Below are 19,811 nucleotides of genomic sequence, written 5' to 3' on the forward strand. Positions count from 1 at the left end.
GCATCCAAGGTTCTATTTGTGCTGCTCTGACCTCACTATGTAACCTGAGAAGGCCCTGACCTTCATCCTCCTGCCTCCACCTCCGTTATAGCCACGCACCATTGTTCCTGGTGTATGCAGTGCTGGGATTGGACCTAAGGCCTTGTGATGCTGGGCAAGTACTCTACCAACTGAGCTAGAGTTCCAACAGGGCTGCTGTGATGGGAAACATGAACCGCCTCCATTACTGTCTCGATGGACGAGATTAGAGAAGAATTTTAAAGAATTATTATTTATTTTGTCTGTATCTGTCTTTAGACACACCAGAAGAGGACATCAGATCCTGTTACAGATGAGCCACCATATGGTTGCTGGGAATTGAACTCAGGACCTCTGGAAAAGCAGTCAGTGAATGCTCTTAACCACTGAGCCATCTGTCCAGCTCTAGAATAAGAATTTTAAATTTTATCAGCTGACCCTGAGGTAGATTGCCAAGCCACCAGTTGGTACCTATGTACCTGATTCTGGTTTGTAGTGTGTTCAAGCACTTTAACATGGATGCTCTGAGGCAAGAGGACAATCAGGACATTGGCAGAGTTGCTTATCTCATGATGTTGGGCAACACTATCAAATGAATAAAAAATTTTGGCTGCCTCATTGTTTAATCCATTCACTTTCTTTTTATCCTTCAAAAGTGTACCTTATTGGACCTGGTATTAAAGTCAGTGATTCCAACTAACAATAGGGCTGAGGCAAGAGGAATTTGTTCAATGTCAGGTTGAAAATGTAACAAGACCCTGTCTCAATATAAAACATTAAAAGAAAAAAAAAAGTGGGGTGAGGGTAGGGTTATAGCCTAGTGTTCTTGCTGACTAGCCCTTACCAAATACTTCTGTGAGGATGGAAACAGTCTGTCCACACTAACATGTAGCCACTAGCCACACAGGTGGCCACTGAACATCTGAAATAAGGCCAGTGAGAAAAAGAAATGCAATGTCAAATTTTATTTAGTTTATGTTCAGTTAAAGCTGAATGAAGTTGGTGGCTGCCATATTGGATAGTACAATGTGGGGAAAGTCAAACACATTTGAGCACACCTGGGTTTACCAAACAGCATTTTAAAAGATAAACAAACCACTTTAAATGAGCAATCTACACCCTGTCTAATTATTAGCACATTAAATATTATTGTACTTTCCTACAGCACCTCCCCTCTGTCCATTATTTTGCTTGGTGATTGGTTTTGATAATTAGCAATAAACAAATGATATCTAAAAAACTAGGCAACTGGTATTTTTACTTTACAGAAGGCATGGTGATTTTAATTGCCACGAAAGACATTCTTCTTTTATTGTTTTATTATTATTGTTCATTTTAGTCAAGGTCTCTCTATCTCTGTGACCCTTGCTGTCATGGGACTCACTATGTAGACCAGACCGGCCTCAGATTCATTGAGATGGCATGCCCCTGCCTCCCAAGTGCTAGGATTAAAGGCTTGCACCATTGTGCCCAGGCCACCTTAAAGACTTTTAAGAAAGTTTATTTGTTGAAGATGAATGAGGTTTTGCCAATATTTTTGAGGTAGTTTGAGATGGAATGAATCTTGGGAAAATCTGAATACCTATCCCAACCCCATCCTCTCCTTCTGAGCAGGAGAATTTATTTTATAGCCCAAGGCCTGAGAACAGACATCTGTTGCTCAGTGTTCCGCCTACCTGGGGTAGTCCTCTCCGTCAGGGTCCTGCACCGTGGTTCCAGCCTAGGCATTCTTCCTTCACATCCCTCTATGTTGTGTCTGTCCCTCTCAGTCCACGACAGAAGCAATCTGCTGGAGTTGGATTCTCAGACTCCTTGCCTATAGACCCCGAGCCATCAGAGTCTCCCTATATCTTCCTGAGTGATTGCGGTTCTGTTCTGGCTTCTACTGAGCAGGTTGATTGGCTCTGAGTCACACCCTAATCTTTTCAGCAAACCCTATTCTGTCCACATAGCTTTCTGTTCCCACAATAGGATATCTGGACAGAGTAAAATTTTCCAGAACATAAAGTGCTTAATCCCCCTTTCCTCTGTTCCCTAATTTGTCCATTTTGTCATTTGTTTTACTGTAAAGAACAGAGAGAAAGCAGGTGGGACCTTCCATTCTTCACACGGCTGTCTCCTCAGTTAATTGCACCCCTTACATAGTATGCCTTGCACTCAGTACAAGAACCGATCTCACAGCCTTCTGCTACCTTATAAGAAGAATCAGTTTTCCTCCTGCGTAGCCACAGACATGTCCGTCATTTTCTTCTAAGTCTTCATCAAGAATCTCCAAGGCTCATCTGTCTACCTGCTGTCTCTCCAAGGGAATCCAGGCCCTTTCTGTCACAGACTTCAGAATTCCTGATGTGTCTACTGAATACCCAAAGTCACTTCCGTTTTTGTATATACAGTGTTATAAAAGTTCCCGAATCCGCAGTGTTAAAACTTTGGGCTGCCATCTTAGAATATCTGTAGCCAAATGGCGGAACAGCGGGCCTCTTTAGTCTAACAGATCTGGAGGGTTCTGCCCCCTCTGAAGCCTTTAGCAGAGGATCCTTGTCTCTTCCAGCTTCTGTTATCCTCAGGCATGCCTTGATTTGGTCTGTTTCTTCTCCCCTTATGAAAACACCAGGTCATATAGTGCTAAATGCCTACCCTACCCTACTATAACCTCATGTTAGCTAATTAAGTCCGTAATGACTCTATTTCCAAATAAGGTCACATTCTGAGCTCCTAGGAATTAGGACTTCATTGAATCTTTAGTGGGAACATGATTCAATCCATAACTAGTCATGTTCTATGTGCCTTGCCTCAGCATGGCTCTTGCCTCAGCTCGGCTCTTGCCTCAGCTCGGCTCTTGCCTCAACACTGCCTTGCCTCAGCATGTGCATCCAATCAGTTCTCAGAAGTGGCAAGAAACTGCAGCACACCACCAGAAGTTTTTTTGGTGTGTTTCTCTCTATGGCATCCCAACAAATGCAGCTCAACTACGCAATGTAAGGTGGACCAATACTTGTGTTTCATTAGCAAAGAATCTTTCATCACAAGTCCTTTCATCCGCTTGCTTTAGCAGAACATCCTCTCTCCTGTGTCTGCTTCAATAAAACTGTCCTTCACAAGTCCACCTTAGCCTTTTACACTGTGTCTACTTTAACAAAATGTTCCTTCATGTGTTTGCCCCAACAAAATACCATGCAACTGACTTTCCAAAGAGCCCTTAAGTTTCCACGTCAAAAGACCTTGGTCAGTATTAGAGTTTTCTGTAGACTAAATATGGGGCAATCTGGTGGTTTTACATGTTATAGTCTCCCTTCCCATGACCTCTCAGGTATTCCCATATGCTTAGTAATATTTTGATCTTTCTCATATAGGTTTTTTTTTTTTTTTCAGAGCTGAGGACCGAACCCAGGGCTGTGCGCTTGCTAGGCAAGTGCTCTACCACTGAGCTAAATCCCCAACCCCTCTCATATAGTTTTTAGTCTTCTCTAAAGGCTTACTCAACTTTGTGAGTTTTCTTTGATGGTATTTTATTTTTCTGTGATGGTTGAAAATGTCTTTTTCTAGTATATTTTTTTAAAATGATGACTAGTATAGAAATATAATTTATGCTGTTTCTTTTGTTCCCCTAATAGTAACTATATTGGGAGAGATGGATTAGCAGTTAGTTACTTTTACAGAGAACCTACCACTACCCACAACTACCCCTAACTTTAGCTCCTGGAGATACAATACTATCTTCTGGACTCCTCAGACACCAAAACACACACACACACACACACATACACACACACACACACACACACACACACACACCGGTGTATGCACACAAATAAAAAGAGATCTTTAAGAAAAAAATAAATAGGGGAATAGAGAAATGGCTCTGAACACTTGCTGCTCATACAGAAGAGCCAGGCTTCCAGCACCCATAGGATAGCTCACAATTGTCTGCTGTCAGTTCCAGAAGATCCAACACCTTCTGGCCTCTGCAAGCACCTTCCATCTATGTGGTACACATCTATACACACAATAAAAACACCCATATAGTCCCTTAGAAGTTTAATGCTCTTCTGGAGTTTTGCATCTTTATTGATCAATGTTCAATTGTTTGCACAGCTCCTGTGTTTTTTCAAACAATAACATGTCTCATTAATTTTATATTTCTCATTATATATAATAGTGTGATAATAGTGTTTTTCAAATATGTAGATTTTTAGAAAAAGAAATTAATCGGAATAGACAGAAAATACTCAATATTTTAAGTGTTTTCTTCATGGTATTAGACATATTATCTATCTCTTCTTTAATCAATACAAAAATGGTCTCTTTAGGGTATCTATGGCTTCATACTTCAGTGATACTAAGCTGCTCCTTCGTTCATTTTATTACCGATGGGTTATGAATATGTCTTTCATTCCTTACAATCAGAAAGGACATCATTATAGTTCCATCAGCTGCTTTTCCCTTTTAAATTATGACATTAAAATTAACAGTCCCTTTAGTTCAATGAAACACAGTAAACCAATTAACAGATGAGAGAACTGTAACTCAGAAAGTAAGGAAATGCACCTGAAGAACAGAAGGAGTTATCTGAAAGCTGAATGTGTCTCTCTTACACTGAAGCATAGGCTACTGCAATGGTTTGAGAATGACCCCATATATTTGAATGTTTGGTCCCCAGGTACTGGAACTATATGGGAAGGATTAGGGAGTGTGACCTTGTTGGAGGAAATGTGTTTAGGAGTGGCCTTTGAGGTTTCAAAAGCACAAGCCAGGCCCAGCAACTTTTTCTTCTCACTGCCTGTGGATCTAGATCTAGAACTCTCAGCAGCTTCCCAGCACCATGTCTGCCTGCCTGCTGCCTTGCTCATGGCCAAGATGATAATGGAGTAAGCCTCTGAAACTGTAATCCAGCCCCAATTAAATATTTTCTCTTATAAGAGTTGCTATGATCATGGTGTTTCTTCACAGCAATAAAACAACGAGCAAGACAGCTGCTACCTTTCAAAGGCACTCACAGGCATATTATAATTAGCTCCTGTTTACTGACTGTTAGTCCAACAGTAGTCATGTGCAACTGTTCCTGCATACTACCTAGTCTAATTGCTCCCAGTGTCTTTTGAAGTACATATGCCTTTTCCTTCCTTCCTTTATTCCTTCCTTCCTTCTTTCCTTCCTTTCTTCCTTCTCGTCTTTCTTCTTGTTGTTTGTTTTCTTTATGTTGGATGTTAAGATTTTATATTGTTAATTGGAATGGTCCCTTAGCCCAAGAAATATACATCTTTCTTAAGCTTCATTTTTTTCTGTTTGACTGTTTCTGGTTGCTGGACGTGACTAAGCTAGCTCTAACATTTAATCCTGTGTTTCAGGAAGATACTGTAATGTAAAGTTCTAAGGACAGGCTTTGGCATCCAGCCCCGTTGGAGGCAATCTCTCCCTGTCCCTTATTGTCTCTATCTGTGAGTAGGAAATGTAACCCCATGGCACTGTTAGGGGAATTGAGTGGAGATCAGACCCAGAGCTTTCATCTGTTAGACAAGTGCTCTACCAATGAGGACCACCAAGTCCCGTTCAACGCTTAGAAATACCAGACAAGCAGCACTCAATAAATATTAGCAGCTTTGTGGTTTCCACATAATTAGAATTTGTGAATCTTCTAATGTTAGGATCTTTTTGATTTTGCAGTTCAGGCATTGCTGAACTTATATAAAATGTTACTATATCATTGCTTAAAATAAAGCAAGAAGCCAAAAATTAACTACTTGGGACTGGCGAGATGAGTCACTGATTAAGAGTCCATACTGTTCTTATAGAAGACCCAAGTTCAAAAAATAGTACCTACATAAGGCAGCACACAACCTTATAACTGCTCGTAACACCAGCACTAGATAATTTGATGACTCTGGCTTCCTGGGCCATATTCATATGCATATACCTATACATATAGACAAACTTAGAAATAATAACATAAATATTAAAAATAATCTATTTGCCTTGCAGTATGTCATAACTGCTGGAGACAGTTGTTCTGAACTGGAAAAGACAGCCACTTAACAATACCTTGATCCACTATGGGCAGAGTAGAACATGCTTAGAATCCCAGTATTGGGGAGCTGGGGCAAAAGATCTCAAGTTTGAGGTCGGACTGGGCTATCCAGGTAGACCCTTCTCAAAAAGCAATAGTGAGTTCCGGGATATGTGGGACTATAGAGAGAGACCCTATTTCAAAAATAATGACAACTTCATCATACTTCCTAGCTTTTTCTCATTTCAACAGAAGCTCTGCAAAAAGAAGTAGCAGAGGCTAAGTGGCTTCTTCCACCCATGAATGAATCACTTAATGCAAATTACCTGGTAGTTTGTGTGAGGGAAGGGATGGCTCTAGAAAGCTGGCAGACTTCCTAATACCTGGTAGTGCAATTTAGTTTAAAATATAGGTGTTTGTGTATAATGACATTATTTGGACCACAGAATTTTCTTGAACTATGCTTTGGTTAGTGAATGTCTCTCTGTGTCATCTGCTGACTTGCCTCTTGGCCAGGCCTTGCTGTTTTCGGTGAGGGAGAGAGGCATTGCCTCCACTGCTCTTGGCATGAACTCCTGTTTATTAGCTCATTTTATCCTCACGTCAACCTGGTAAAGTCAGGAGCGGGTGGTTTTCTACTCTTACCTTCTAGCCCTGATGTTATGCTTAAAATATAGCTGTATACATTTGATACCCAAACCAGAACCCACTCTTAGGGCCACTGAAGATGCAAATATGTATTTCTACATTCCAGTCCATCGCCTTAACCACTCGGCCACAACTACATATTTCTACATTCCAAACTCTCTGTTTCTATGCTGTTTTGAAAACAAAACAAAACAACCCCCAAAAAAGAATAACAATAAAGACAACAAGAACATAAACACAACACAGTCCTTAGAGTTCAGACCTTTGTTTTTGTCATCCGAAAGCTTCCTCTTGGTGCCTCTCAGAAGATGATCTATAACCCAAGTCAGGACAGAGTATCCCCTTCAGAGGGATAATGAGCCCCAAGAGGAGTCATAGGTGTCAACTTGGTGGCCATATACCCCTTAGAAAAAATGGTACATGCCACATGCCAGGATGCCGTTGTAGTCAGGGTAGAGACTGTGGCCTTGAGAGTCAGCCCTGGACCAACTGTTTTACTTCTGTTTCCAGTTCCTCTATAAAAGCTGAGGTTCATATGCAAATGCCAGCCGCCTTATAGGAGAATGGTCAGGACTGTGCCTTATAAGATCAGATCATATTATAAGTCTACACAAGCAGATAGATCATTCACAACACACCCAGGATTAACCATGAAGAAAAAAGATCGGTAAACTTAATTTAATTAAACATTTTTTTTATTTAATTAAACATTTTAAAACAGTTTCCTGACTATAAGATGCCATTAGCTGTGTGGAAGGAAAGCACGGCCTACTGTTTGTTCAAGCGATGCCTAGGAAACTTCCACTCATGAGCTCATTCAGCGCATTGCCAGTGTTTCTTCCAAAGGTGTAGTTCATGTCCTTCACTGGCAGGACTCACTGGTGACCACTTTGACTAATGTGATAGGACAGATGCAATACTATATGACGTCTGGTGCTAAATGGCCAAAGATTATAGTTTATAGCTCTCTTGGGTCACTTGCCTTGGAACTCAAGGCAATACTTCCGTGTTGTGAAGTATTATAGGTAAGGGCTAAAGAGATAACATATTATGAAAGTGTTTGCCTTGTAAGCACAAAGACCTAAGTTCAATGTCCAAAACCCCAAACAAAACAAAACAACAATAAACCTGCATTCTGGTATGTATTTAAAACCCAGTATCAGACATATCCCTGGAATTCACTAACTAGCAAGCAAGCCTAATCTTCTTGGAGAGCTCCAGGCCAAGGAAAGGCTCTGTCTCAAAGAAGCAAGAGGGATAGAAGGTGAATAGATACTGGCTGAGGAGTAAAACCAAATGTTGTCCTTTGGCCTCCCATGTATATGCACACATAATCATGCCATACACCTGCATGAGCACCTTTACACAGACATACAGACACACCATCCCCCCACACACACACAAACACCACCACCACCAAATCAAAAACAAGAAGAAGAAGAAGAAGAAGAAGAAGAAGAAGAAGAAGAAGAAGAAGAAGAAGAAGAAGAAGAAGAAGAGGAGGAGGAGGAGGAGGAGGAGGAGGAGGAGGAGGAAGGAGGAGGAAGAGGAGGAGGGAGGAAGAGGAGGAGGAAGAGGAGGAGGAGGAGGAGGAAGGAGGAGGAAAGGAAGGAAAGGAAAGGAAGGAAGGAAAAAAAGAAAAGAAAAGAAAAGAAAAGAAAAGAAGGAAAACCACACAAATTCCTGGGAATAGAGGAACTGAGGCTTCTGCTGTTGAACTCAGCTGGCTGCACAACTGGCCAGGTCCCTTGGGAGCTAACTTTCCTGCCCTTGGTTGAGCCTTTCTAGCCAATGATGCCTGTGCAGAACAAGCCTTTCCTACTGAGCCTTCCTCAAAGTATAGGTGCATAAGCAAAATAAAGAGACTGCATTGATGTGAATGACAGCATTGGGGACATTTGTCATACAGCAATAAATAACCAGAAAGTCTGCAATCACAAGTGCCTTGCTGTCAAACCAAACCTAAAAGATATAACAACAGTTTGGGCAGGAGAGTGGGCAGAAATGAAAAACTGTCATGGAGGCCTAAAGGGGCTCTGTAACTATTCTAGCCAGTACAGTATTTCATCAGAAAAATGCAAATTAAAACATACCATAATCAGAATGGCTAGAATTCCATTGGGAATATGAAGTACCAGTGATGTAGGGATCACAGAAATCATCTCAGAACTGCTAGTAAATGATAAACTGGTCAAACCACTTGGGAAAACTTACAAAGGATCTAGTTATGTATACTAAACAAAAACAACCTTATTGTCAGTCTCCTCCTAGGTATATAACTAAAAAATGTCAACAAAAAGATACAGAATGATGATCATTGTCTTAGCTAGCTTTGCATTGCTGGGATAGAACACCATGACCAAAAGCAACTTGAAAGGAAGGGCTTATTTAGCTTACAATGTTCTGATACAGTCCACCAAAAAGTCAGGGCAGGAATTCAAAGCAGGAGCTGAAACAGAATCCATGCAGGGATGGTGCTTACTAGCTGGCTTCCCCATAGCTTACTCATTTTGCTTTCTTATAGCACCCAGGACCACGTGCTTAGAAGTGGCACCGCCCACAGTGGGCAAACTATGAGCAAAAGTAAATTCTTCATTAAGTAGTTTTTGTCATAGCAATAAGAAAAGCAACTCATACAAACTTTAATGTCCTTAACGTAATGGGTAGCAGCCATATTTGGCTGCAGACCAAATTCTCTGAAGGATAGATGAGATAAATAGAGATGATAGATAGATGATAGATAGATAGATAGATAGATAGATAGATAGATAGATAGATAGATAGACAGACAGACTATTTTTATATGTATGAACATTTTGCCTATGTGCATGTATGTTTGCCATGTGCATGCCTGATGCTGATGGAGGCCGGAAGAGGATGTCAACTGCTTTGGAACTGGAGTTACAGATGGTTGTAAACTGCTATGTAGGTTCTCAAAACTGTGTGTAGGTCTTTTGCAAGAGCAGCAAGAAGTACTCTTAATCACTAACCCCCTAACCCATCTCTGGAAGCCATAGTTCTCTCTCTCTCTCTCTCTCTCTCTCTCTCTCTCTCTCTCTCTCTCTCTCTCTCTCTCTCTCTCTCTCTCAGGCAATAGTGATCTATCAACAACAATTATAATGTCTAAGGGGCCTGAAAAGAAAGTATTTATGGAGATACTTTGGATCTTTCCAAGTAGCGTTTCTCTGTTTTTGTTTGAGATATTTACCCATGTCTCTTAGTCAAGCCATCACTAGCTACTTGCACTTCCCCCTGATTCACTCCAAGTGCCTGCCCTTACCTGGCCCACACTCTGCTCTGCCGCTTACTAGCACTAGAGGAACTTTGAAAAGCACAAATCTGAGCTGGGAAACTTCTCATTGGGTAATGTGTTTGTTATACAAGAACAAGGATCCCAAAATCCACATAAAATGTGGGCACATGCTAGAAATGAGGTGGATGCTCGCTGGTTAGCCATCGTCATCCAAGGCGAGAACCCCAGGCTCTTGGAGATTTCCTATCTAAAAAAAAGTCATAGAAATCAATAGAGGAAGATGACCAGTTTCTACTTTTGGTTCCCACATGCTGCATGCAGAGGTGAGTCCATGTAAACATGCGCGCGCGCACACACACACACACACACACACACACACACACACACACACACACACACACACACATGCATATATACACACACATACACATACATAAACACACATAAACTAGCACATACATATACACATACACACATGCACACACATACATGCACATACACATACATGCATTTATACACACATGCATGCTCATACAAACACATACATACATTCCACATACACATGTATACAAGCACATACACATGTACATACACATATGCACACATAATCACACACAGAGACACACACATATACAGTCATGAAACCACAAATCTGATCATTTTCCAACCCTCCTTCTTCACTAATACATTCCAGAAGTTCTCTGTCATTTCGTAGACAAACACCCAGTCCTTTGCTTTGGCCCTGCCTGATTTCATTCCTGTCTACCTTTCCAACCTCAGTGAAGGCCACATTCTACTACACTGGGGCCATACCGCACCTTCTCTTCCCACAAAGCCTTTGAACACCAAGATTGCAGCTGTTAGTATGATTTCATCTTTCCCTTCACCTAGTTAAAGCCCACCTGAGTTCCATCTTTCTTTAGACTTCAGCTCAATCACTGTTTACCTGGGAAGCTCCTACAAGCCCTTAGCACTCACTAGTTATGCATTTTCCTCTTACTTGTATGACAGTTCAGCTCAATAGAACTGAGTGAGGGCACTTCATCCCTCTCCAGCTCACCATACTTAGCTGGGTCCCCAATGTAGTTGGGTGCTCAATGATAGGGTTTCTTTTTTTCTACCTAAGATGATACATACATGGTTTAGGACTCAATATCCCCAGATCGTGAACCCTACGCATAGTCTAGAAAACCCTAACTGAAACTCCAGACTAGGAGTACTGTGACGAGGTAGATTGCAATAGGTGGCAGCTACTGCCCTACTGTTGCAAAATCACCCGGTATCACCTAACAATGCTCTGCATCCTGGTGAGAGCTGTCTTTGGCTACCTTCTTTATATGCTGGCTTCTGCCTAATTTTATATAATGGTAACAGGGTCAGCGTACCCAAAATACCATGCTATGGCACAGCATTTAGACTTTAAAGTCTAAAACAGGAGAGGAAACAAAAGGATTTGAATGAAGCCATGAACCCATTTCGGAGATGACAACATCTGAGAAGAGAGTAGAGATAGAAAGTTGAACAATAAGCTAATTGATAATGGGAGAGCATTTTCAACAGTGCTAGCATACAATAGACAGAGAAGGGTTGTCTATAACTTCTATTAGTTGGTATCACTAAGATGAGTGAATAACCTTAAAAAGACATGTTCTTGTGATCTCAGTGTTCAAAAAGTTAAGGAAGGGGCATTGGGCACTTCAGGCCCACCTGTCAACATCAAGACCCTCACTAAAAGAAAAAAAGAAAGAATTGGGACACATTGAATACTCTGCCTTTACCCTTGACTGCAAGTTTCCATTGAGTTCTGGGATGGGAAGTAACTTGTGTTTGATCTGTCTAAAACCAAAGTGAAGTTCTGGCAATGGTTGCTTCAGCGAGTGATGGTGATGGTCTATTTCCAAGATAAATGGTTCTTGCCATTTCTCCCTATCAACACCAAAATGTTGGATGACATTTTACTTTCTGAGCATAATGAAGTAAGTCTCATATTCATGGCTCTAATCCCCAGCTTGATAGACTTAAACTTGCTACATCCTAATTTGAGACCCCGAGTCACCACCTTGTAGTTAGAACCTCAGAAACCACGTTCATATGCCCATCTCAGTGTGTGGACTGTGAACTTGGGAAGAGGATGTTTTTAATATGCTGCAGAATGTGTTCCAGCACCCATGCAGTCCCAAACATGACTTGCATTGAAGGGGAAGACCCTAGGTCTACCTCACCTTCACACAAGCACAGCCAGTGTCACTCGTCAGCCTGGGAGGAGTGTATCATGATTTGGGAAAGGTACTACAGTGTGTCTCAATGTCTTCCAGGTGCCAAGGACCTTTTTTTCCTTTAAACGCCCATTCTAAAGTTATACACTCCTTAAAAAAATAATATTCAAACAGTACCTCTGATGATATAAGAGTTTCTGGTTCTGATATTCATAGCTATATTGTAAATTGGTTGATAAGATTATTCCCATAGTCTAAGGCAGCCCATCCCTTCCCATCATCAATTATTGGTGAGAGACCCTTGGGAGCACTAATAGAGTATAATCAATAACGGGGAAAGTGCTGAGCTACTGGCTGTTCTCTGCTCAAAATATACGACTCACTGAGCCACAGCTGCCCTTGGCAGTTTCCTACCATTTAGTGCCTGGTTCAGGCTCCTCCACGTTACTTATAAAAATAAACTTGTGTGCTCAGAGAAGTATGTGCGTTATTTGAGGCTAAGCACAAAACTAAGTCCTGTCAAAATCTGTGTATACCGCAGTCTCCATTGTCCAGAAAGGCAATGGATTCCTTCTAGATTAAAAAAAAAACAAAAACAAAAACAAAAACGTAATAATAGCTTTAACTCAGTTATTCTCTACTAGAAGCCTGTTCAGAAGCAGATGGGTCTAGGTTTGGTTGTACCTTCTCACATAGTAAGTCAAAACAAGCATTACTCATTTATATGCTCACTTCATTCGGAGTAAACAAGGCGTCCCAGAGACTTGGGAAGTAGCAAGTACTGTAATTGCCATAAAACCAAAAGTATTATGGTTGAGGAGTTAGATGAATAACTATCGGTTTTCTTGTTACAACAGAAATGGAAACGAAGTTCATATCTGTTTTTTGAAATGCTAAAATCTTAGGAAAACTTCTCCAAGTATGACACATCTCTGCTGCGAGTACAGATTTATTAATATATTTCAATCTAGATACAATAGGGAACTTCGATTGTACTGTGTCAATCACAATTAAACTGAAACCTTCCCAACAGATAAGCATATACTGGATCCCAGGAAAACATGTTTAATAAATGACTCTTTGCCTTTGTGTTTTAATAATTTCCCTGCAATAGGTCACACACTGCATATTGAATGCAATGGCAGCTGTGGATTGGCTAATTCTGAATACTCATTTTCCACTGGGGTGCGCATTCTGTGCCATGCCTAGACATCTGCTTATTCAACTAGAAATCCGGTCTTCTTGGGACTCATCTCAGATGTTGGCCTTTCTGCTTGCTCCTGGACGAAACACTGCCAACCTCCAGAGGCACTTTTCAGTTTCTCTGACAGGATGACAGTCTGCCAGCTTGTCCATTGTCTGCTCTCCACAGCTCCCGGTGGAAGACAAGACTTTCCCCAAGGATTCTAATGAGGTATAAACAGATGATGTCCCAGATCTCACAGAAGTGCTTCGTCATTGATATGTATTATGATGTAACTAGAGATTCTTATTAAAAGGCTACAAAGAGGCAAGATGTGTAAATGCTTGAGTATAGGTCAGTGTTCAGCATAATCATGATTTTTTTTGTGACAGTAAAAGTAGTACATTCTTGGTTTAGAAAATATAAAGCTATTAAAATGAATATGAGATAGTTAAAACTCATGCTAGAACATCTTCATCAAAACAACAACAACCCATCCAGAACACATCTCAGATTGATTGCTTATCTGCTTTCCTTCAGTAAAATACCATTGAGCCTGGCAGTGCTGGTGCACGCCTTTAATCCCAGAACTTGGGAGTTTAAGGCCAGCCTGGTTTACAGAGTAAGTTCCCAGACAGCCAGAGCTACATAGAGAAACCCTGTCTCAGAAACTTCCCCCACCCCAAAGGGAATACTTACAATTATCCATTCATTGTCTAACATTACGATCATTTAGTTAAATGGATTAACAGAAATATTCATAGTGGATTTTATTATCTTTGAGAAATGTATCAAAGTCCCCATGAGAAAATTCTATTAGTGTTTTTCTACAGTGTTTCACACCGATGGGAATACACATAAGTTTGATTCCTAATCATTATTTATTTTCTTCTTTATCCCCTAATCAAGCTGAACACACATATGTGCGTGTGTGTGTGTGTGTGTGTGTGTGTGTGTGTGTGTGTGTGTGTGATGTAGCTCATTGATAGAATGCTTGTCTAGCACTCATGATTCCCAAGCTGATAAAAAAAAATGCATGTGTGACATTGTCTTAGTCAGGGTTCGCTAGAGTCACAGAACTTATGGGTAGTCTCTTACAGTCTGCAGTCCAACTTCCCAACAACGATCAGCAGCAGCTATGACTGGAAGTCCAAGGATCTAGCAGTGGCTCCTAGAGGCAGGCAGTCAGGCAGGCACAAAAGAGAGACTCTTCCTTCTTCCAATGTCCTCACATAGGTCTCCAGCAGAAGGCAAGTCCCGGATTAAAGGTGTGTACTACCATATGGGACTTGTTTTGTCGCAGGTGACCTTGAACTCAGAGATCTCCTTGCCTTAGTCTCCTGGGATTCATAGCCACTTTGCCTCAAGAACTCCATACCAAGATCCAGGTCAGAAACTTGTATCTCCCAGCCTCAAGATCAGGATCAAAAGTGAGCCCTCCAATTCTGGATTGTAGTTCATTCCAGATATAGTCAAGTGGACAACCAGGAATAGCCACTACAAACATACATACATCACACACATATGTAAAGAACTTCTATACCTGACTCACGAACATGCTGAGGAAAGGCTGTCCATCCTGTTTCTAATAATGACAATGGAGTCATTTGAGACAAGAACCTCCCAAAGACACTTGTCCTCTTCTGTGTGACACCTATTCTCAGAGAATAGCTGAGGGCAAGGATTTAAAGTCACCTCTAGACCATGTTTCAAAACCAACCAACAAACCAAACAAAATAAAATACTACCCCCCACCCCCATGCCAGTTCTGTTCATCTTGTATCTTTGAGCAAGCTGCTACACTTCTATAACTCACTGCTCCATCCTTAAATTGCTAGTCAAAATGACTTCTACCTTGCAAAGTTATGGTGAATTATTTAAGGAATGGAAAGGGACTAGAACAAACACTAAATACTACTTAACAACTAATAATATTAACTACTTAATAACACTGCCTCTCTTGTGTGTGTGCATGTGTGTATTTGTATGTTGCCTGTTGCTGGGAGTCAAACTAAGAGCAAACTAAGCAAGTCTCTACCACTGAACCACACCTCCAGACCTTTAATAGTAAATATTTTTGAGCATTTACTATATTTGTATTCTAAAGGTTTTAAAAAGGTGCTGGAATTATTCTGACTTAAAGACAAGGAATCTGACAAGGATGAAAGGGGTTGACATTACCTCCTGCAAATGAGGGGACAACAGGAAATAAAACCACACACATATGCTCTCTGAGTCATTAAGAAGGGTCCCCCTCCTGGTGGAGGGTCTGTCTAACTGGTAGGAGTAAGAGCCTTACCTCTTACCCTAAGGACATGGTCAGTCAATGAGGGAATGGACAAAGTACTCATGATCAGGTTTTGTGCTGACTTTTGTGGAACTCAGGCGATGATTCACAAGGACCAGAAACTGCAGTTTAGTAAGAAAGGACCCTGTAAACAGGGCCTCATCCTTGGGTCCCTACCCATCAACAAATAGGAAACACTAAAGAGAGTCTCTAGCTCCTGGAAATGGACTGCCATCCTAATGTTACCAGTTTCTTTTGTGTGCTGAAACCCCAGCTTCTCTCTCAGCCAGAGTGGCAAACTGGACCCAGAGGGTCCAGAGGCTGGGGTGGGTATGGGAATTTTCAGAGAAAGAACAGGAAAACCATTCTATCTCATGGTCATCTGTTGACTCCTAGCAAAGGTCCTTGTTATCCCAGAAGTAGACTAGGTTTGTTTCTTTTCTTCCACTTCATTCATGGTCCTTCAGGCAACACTTGAAAGAGAGCACAGAGGACAGATCTGTAAGTAGCTCTGAGGCTGAGATCTCAGTCAAGTACATGTTGGCACTGGGCTGGAGTCTGGAGCCCACTGGAAAGCGCCAAGTATTCTGGCTTGACTTCGGGGATAAGGAGAGGGGAGAGAAGAAAATCTGATGGGAGCTCAAGCAACATTTGAGGTCAAGGGTGTTCCTAGGAAGAGAGACCTCACCATGGCAAACATTTAGGTCAAAGACCACTATGAATGTATATTCACTTATAGGTATTGCAACGGATGTTCCTGGTAGTCAACCTGACTATATCTGACACAAACTACAATCTAGAATTGGAGAGCTCACCTGTGATCCACCTTGAGGCTAGAAGACATAAGTTTCTGATCTGGGTCTTGGCATGGAGATCTTGAGGCATAGTGGCTATGAAAAGCTTAGGCCTAGGCAAGGTAGTGCACCCCTTTAATCCCAGGAGACTGAGGCAAGGAGATCGGAGTTCAAGGTCAGCCTGAGACAAAACAAGTCCCAGATCTAGGCCTGGGCGGGTGGACACCTTTAATCTGGGCCACACCTTCTGCTGGAGACTACAAAAGGACATTGGAAGAGGGGAGGTTTGCAATTATTTGATACTTGCACTTACTTGCCAGTACATCTGTTGGAATCTATTCCTATAGAAGACCAGCTGAAACCAGTCCTTATGGGACTGAGCAACTACTAGATTCTTGGACTTCCAATTCACAGCTGATCATTGTTGGAAAATTGGACTACGGACTGTAAATCATCTTAATAAATTTCCTCAATATAGAAAGACATTCTAGGAGACAGCCGCAGCATGGCTGCCAGCAGCGCACTGCCCTGCCCTCTGGTTCGCCTAGAGTGCTTGCTGTGAGCCCAAGATGTGCGCCAGCCTCCATCTGCTGTCCTCCTTCCCTTGTCGCCTCTGCCAGCCTCGGGGATGGCTGGGGCACACTGCAGCCACCCGCCGGAGCCCTGGGACCATGGAGGACATGAAACTAGAGTTTCCCTCACTCCCGCAGTGCAAAGATGATGCTGAGGAGTGGACTTACCCTATGAGACGAGAGATGCAGGAAGTTTTGCCTGGATTGTTCTTAGGCACCTACTCTTCTGCTATGCAAAGCAAGCTACCCATATTGCAGAAACATGGCATAACTCATATAATTTGCATATGGCAAAATATTGAAGCAAACGTTACTAAACCAAACTTTCAACAATTATTTAGATATTTAGTCTTGGATATTGCTGATAACCCAGTTGAAAACGTAATATGCTTTTTTCCTATGGCTAAAGAGTTTATTGACAGAAGCTTACAAAATGGAGGGAAAGTTCTTTTTTTTTTTTTTTTCTTCCGGGGCTGGGGACCGAACCCAGGACCTTGCGCTTCCTAGGCAAGCGCTCTACCACTGAGCCAAATCCCCAACCCCCGGAGGGAAAGTTCTTGTCCATGGGAATGCAGGTATCTCTAGAAGTGCCGCCTTTGTCATTGCGTACATCATGGAGGCATTTGGGATGAAGTACAGAGACGCATTTGCTTATGTCCAAGAAAGGAAATTTTGCATTAATCCTGATGCCGGATTTGTCCACCAACTTCAGGAATATGAAGCCATCTACTTAGCAAAATTAACAATACAGATGATGTCACCACTCCAGGTAGAAAGGTCGTTATCTGTTCGTTCTGGTACTACAATTAGTGTGAAGAGAACATGTGAAGAAGATGATGACTTTGGGAACAGGCAAGTGGCAACTGCACAGAATGACTGACCTGGTGAGGACTGTTAATTGCACAGAGGCTAAGATGTGGGAGTTCTTCAGTAGATGGCGCTGATGGGTGATGGGTTTACTTTAAAAAAAAAAAAAAAAACTATGGTTTTATTATAAACCAAGAATTTTGGGCTTGCAAAGAAGTATTATTGCAATAATGCACTTTCATACTTGAAATTTATTTGTAGGATATAAAGTTATTACTTTAAATAAAATACAAGTTAGGGGGATTTGTTTATAGGTTTTGGATAATTTATATCAAATTTCCTAAAAACTCATTTTGTGTTATATATATTACATTTAAAGTAATTTTACAGTTCAATTTTATGATGGAGCCTCTTACGGAAACATTAACAAAATGTAGAACTTGTCCACACTTTTTAGTATAATTTAGTAACTTGATTGCCATTTTCTTAAACTTCTTGGTCCCATGTCTTTAAATCATAACTTTAGCAACTAACCTACTTTACTGATTTAATACAGTTAATACTTCCTTTCCAATTGTCCCCCTTATTCTAAATGAGAAAGTTTGTAATGAACAAAGAAAGAGGTCTTACTTTTAGAACCAGATACTCAAAATTAAGGATAGTGTTATATTTTCCACATGACATTTTTCTTTTTGCTGTTTAAGCCAAATGTAGACTTGGTCTTTTCAGAGTTGCCTAGCTCTTCTAACTCTTGTCCAAAATGGTTCAAAGTAGACCAAACCAATGTAGCACTCTTTCTTCAATAGAAACCCCAAAAGAAAAGTGCCTTGCATCAGTAAACAAGTCCTCATGACTTCTAACTTAGTATATAAAGCAGTGAAAAGTTATTAACGTTTTTTTTCTGTGATTTCTTGTTTTTGAACCATAAATTAAATCTGTGATGCTTGACGAAAGTGAATTATTTGGAACGAGACATTTACTTCTACTTTACGTTGTATTACTTCTGTGAGGTTCAGCTGACAGCTTTGCTTTGAAGATGTATCCCTTGGGGAAAGCAATTTGAGGGTAGCTTCACTGCATTGTAAATTACTGTTTTAACTTGCTCCTAAAGTAACTCACCATGATTTGCACTAGCACCGTCATTTTATGGTTCTCTAGTTTTCCATGTTTTTATCTATATGTATAAAAATTGTTCTACAAAAAACATTTTACTGTTGTGTGATGTGCAGAAGAAGTGTTTTTAACATATATGTTAAACATATTCGTATATGGTGACTTTAGGGTGGCACAAACACGGCTCCTTTATAGCTCACGTTTCTCGGTCCTCTTCCGAGGTGCTTTACTGTTGAGAATGATACCCACACACTTCCAGGGTGTGGTGAGGCGCTGTGTAAGGTTAACAGGTTACACTTAAGTTACTTGCTTTGCTCACACCTTATGACATTAACAGTATAGAAAGGCTCTTTGTTCTTCACAGTGGGAGCCTGAATATGAACCAGAGTTACTCTTCCTTTGGCCTCTGTCCTCCTCCTGGTTTCCCATCCCGTCTCCTATCTTTCAGCTTAACGAACAGCATCGTTTTTAATTCTCTTGTGTCACAGGCATGGTGGTCTAATAGAGCCAAGATTACAAAGATTTCAAAAATTCCCATATACACACCACCAGCCAACAGGTCAACAAAGATCTCTCTGGAGTCAGCCCATAATCTCTGACTTGTTGAACAGAAAGTGTGCTTATTAAAGTAATCTCCATTTTAAAAAATGGTTTTTCAAGATGAGACATTTGAATAACTTTTTAAAGTAAGTTTTATAAAAATATGTGTTTCTCTTTAAACAGGAGTCTGTCCAAAAATAGAGGTTATTTACAGTCATTTGTAGCTCGTAATTTTCCATTTTTCTAACCACTGTCATTTTTTCTTCTCATATAAAGTGCCTATCCAGCATGGTATACTGGAGACAGTCTCAGACACTAGGGACTGCCGTCATGTTGACGGCACAGTTGATATGGACAGATGAAGTTTGTCCTTTCA

At 41.0% G+C, this 19,811-nt stretch overlaps 1 protein-coding gene across 1 annotated transcript; it reads left to right on the plus strand.

Annotated features, from left to right (window-relative positions):
• The first annotated feature begins 17,074 nt into the window (after positions 1–17,074).
• Positions 17,075–17,855, plus strand: LOC116912709 (serine/threonine/tyrosine-interacting protein-like). Its single transcript, XM_032916835.1, has 2 exons — positions 17,075–17,409; positions 17,519–17,855. Exons 1-2 carry the CDS (start codon positions 17,075–17,077, stop codon positions 17,853–17,855), a joined length of 672 nt encoding a protein of 223 aa, XP_032772726.1.
• The last annotated feature ends 1,956 nt before the right edge of the window (positions 17,856–19,811 follow it).

This window comes from Rattus rattus, chromosome 11, assembly GCF_011064425.1.
Source record: "Rattus rattus isolate New Zealand chromosome 11, Rrattus_CSIRO_v1, whole genome shotgun sequence".
Taxonomy (NCBI): domain Eukaryota; kingdom Metazoa; phylum Chordata; class Mammalia; order Rodentia; family Muridae; genus Rattus; species Rattus rattus.

Excerpts from the sequence above, each read along its gene's own strand:
- LOC116912709 (XM_032916835.1), top strand. The coding sequence starts at position 17,075 with ATGGAGGACATGAAACTAGAGTTTCCCTCACTCCCGCAGTGCAAAGAT. Across the intron at positions 17,410-17,518 it reads ATTGACAGAAGCTTACAAAA|CGGAGGGAAAGTTCTTGTCC; the intron begins TGGAGGGAAAGT and ends ATCCCCAACCCC.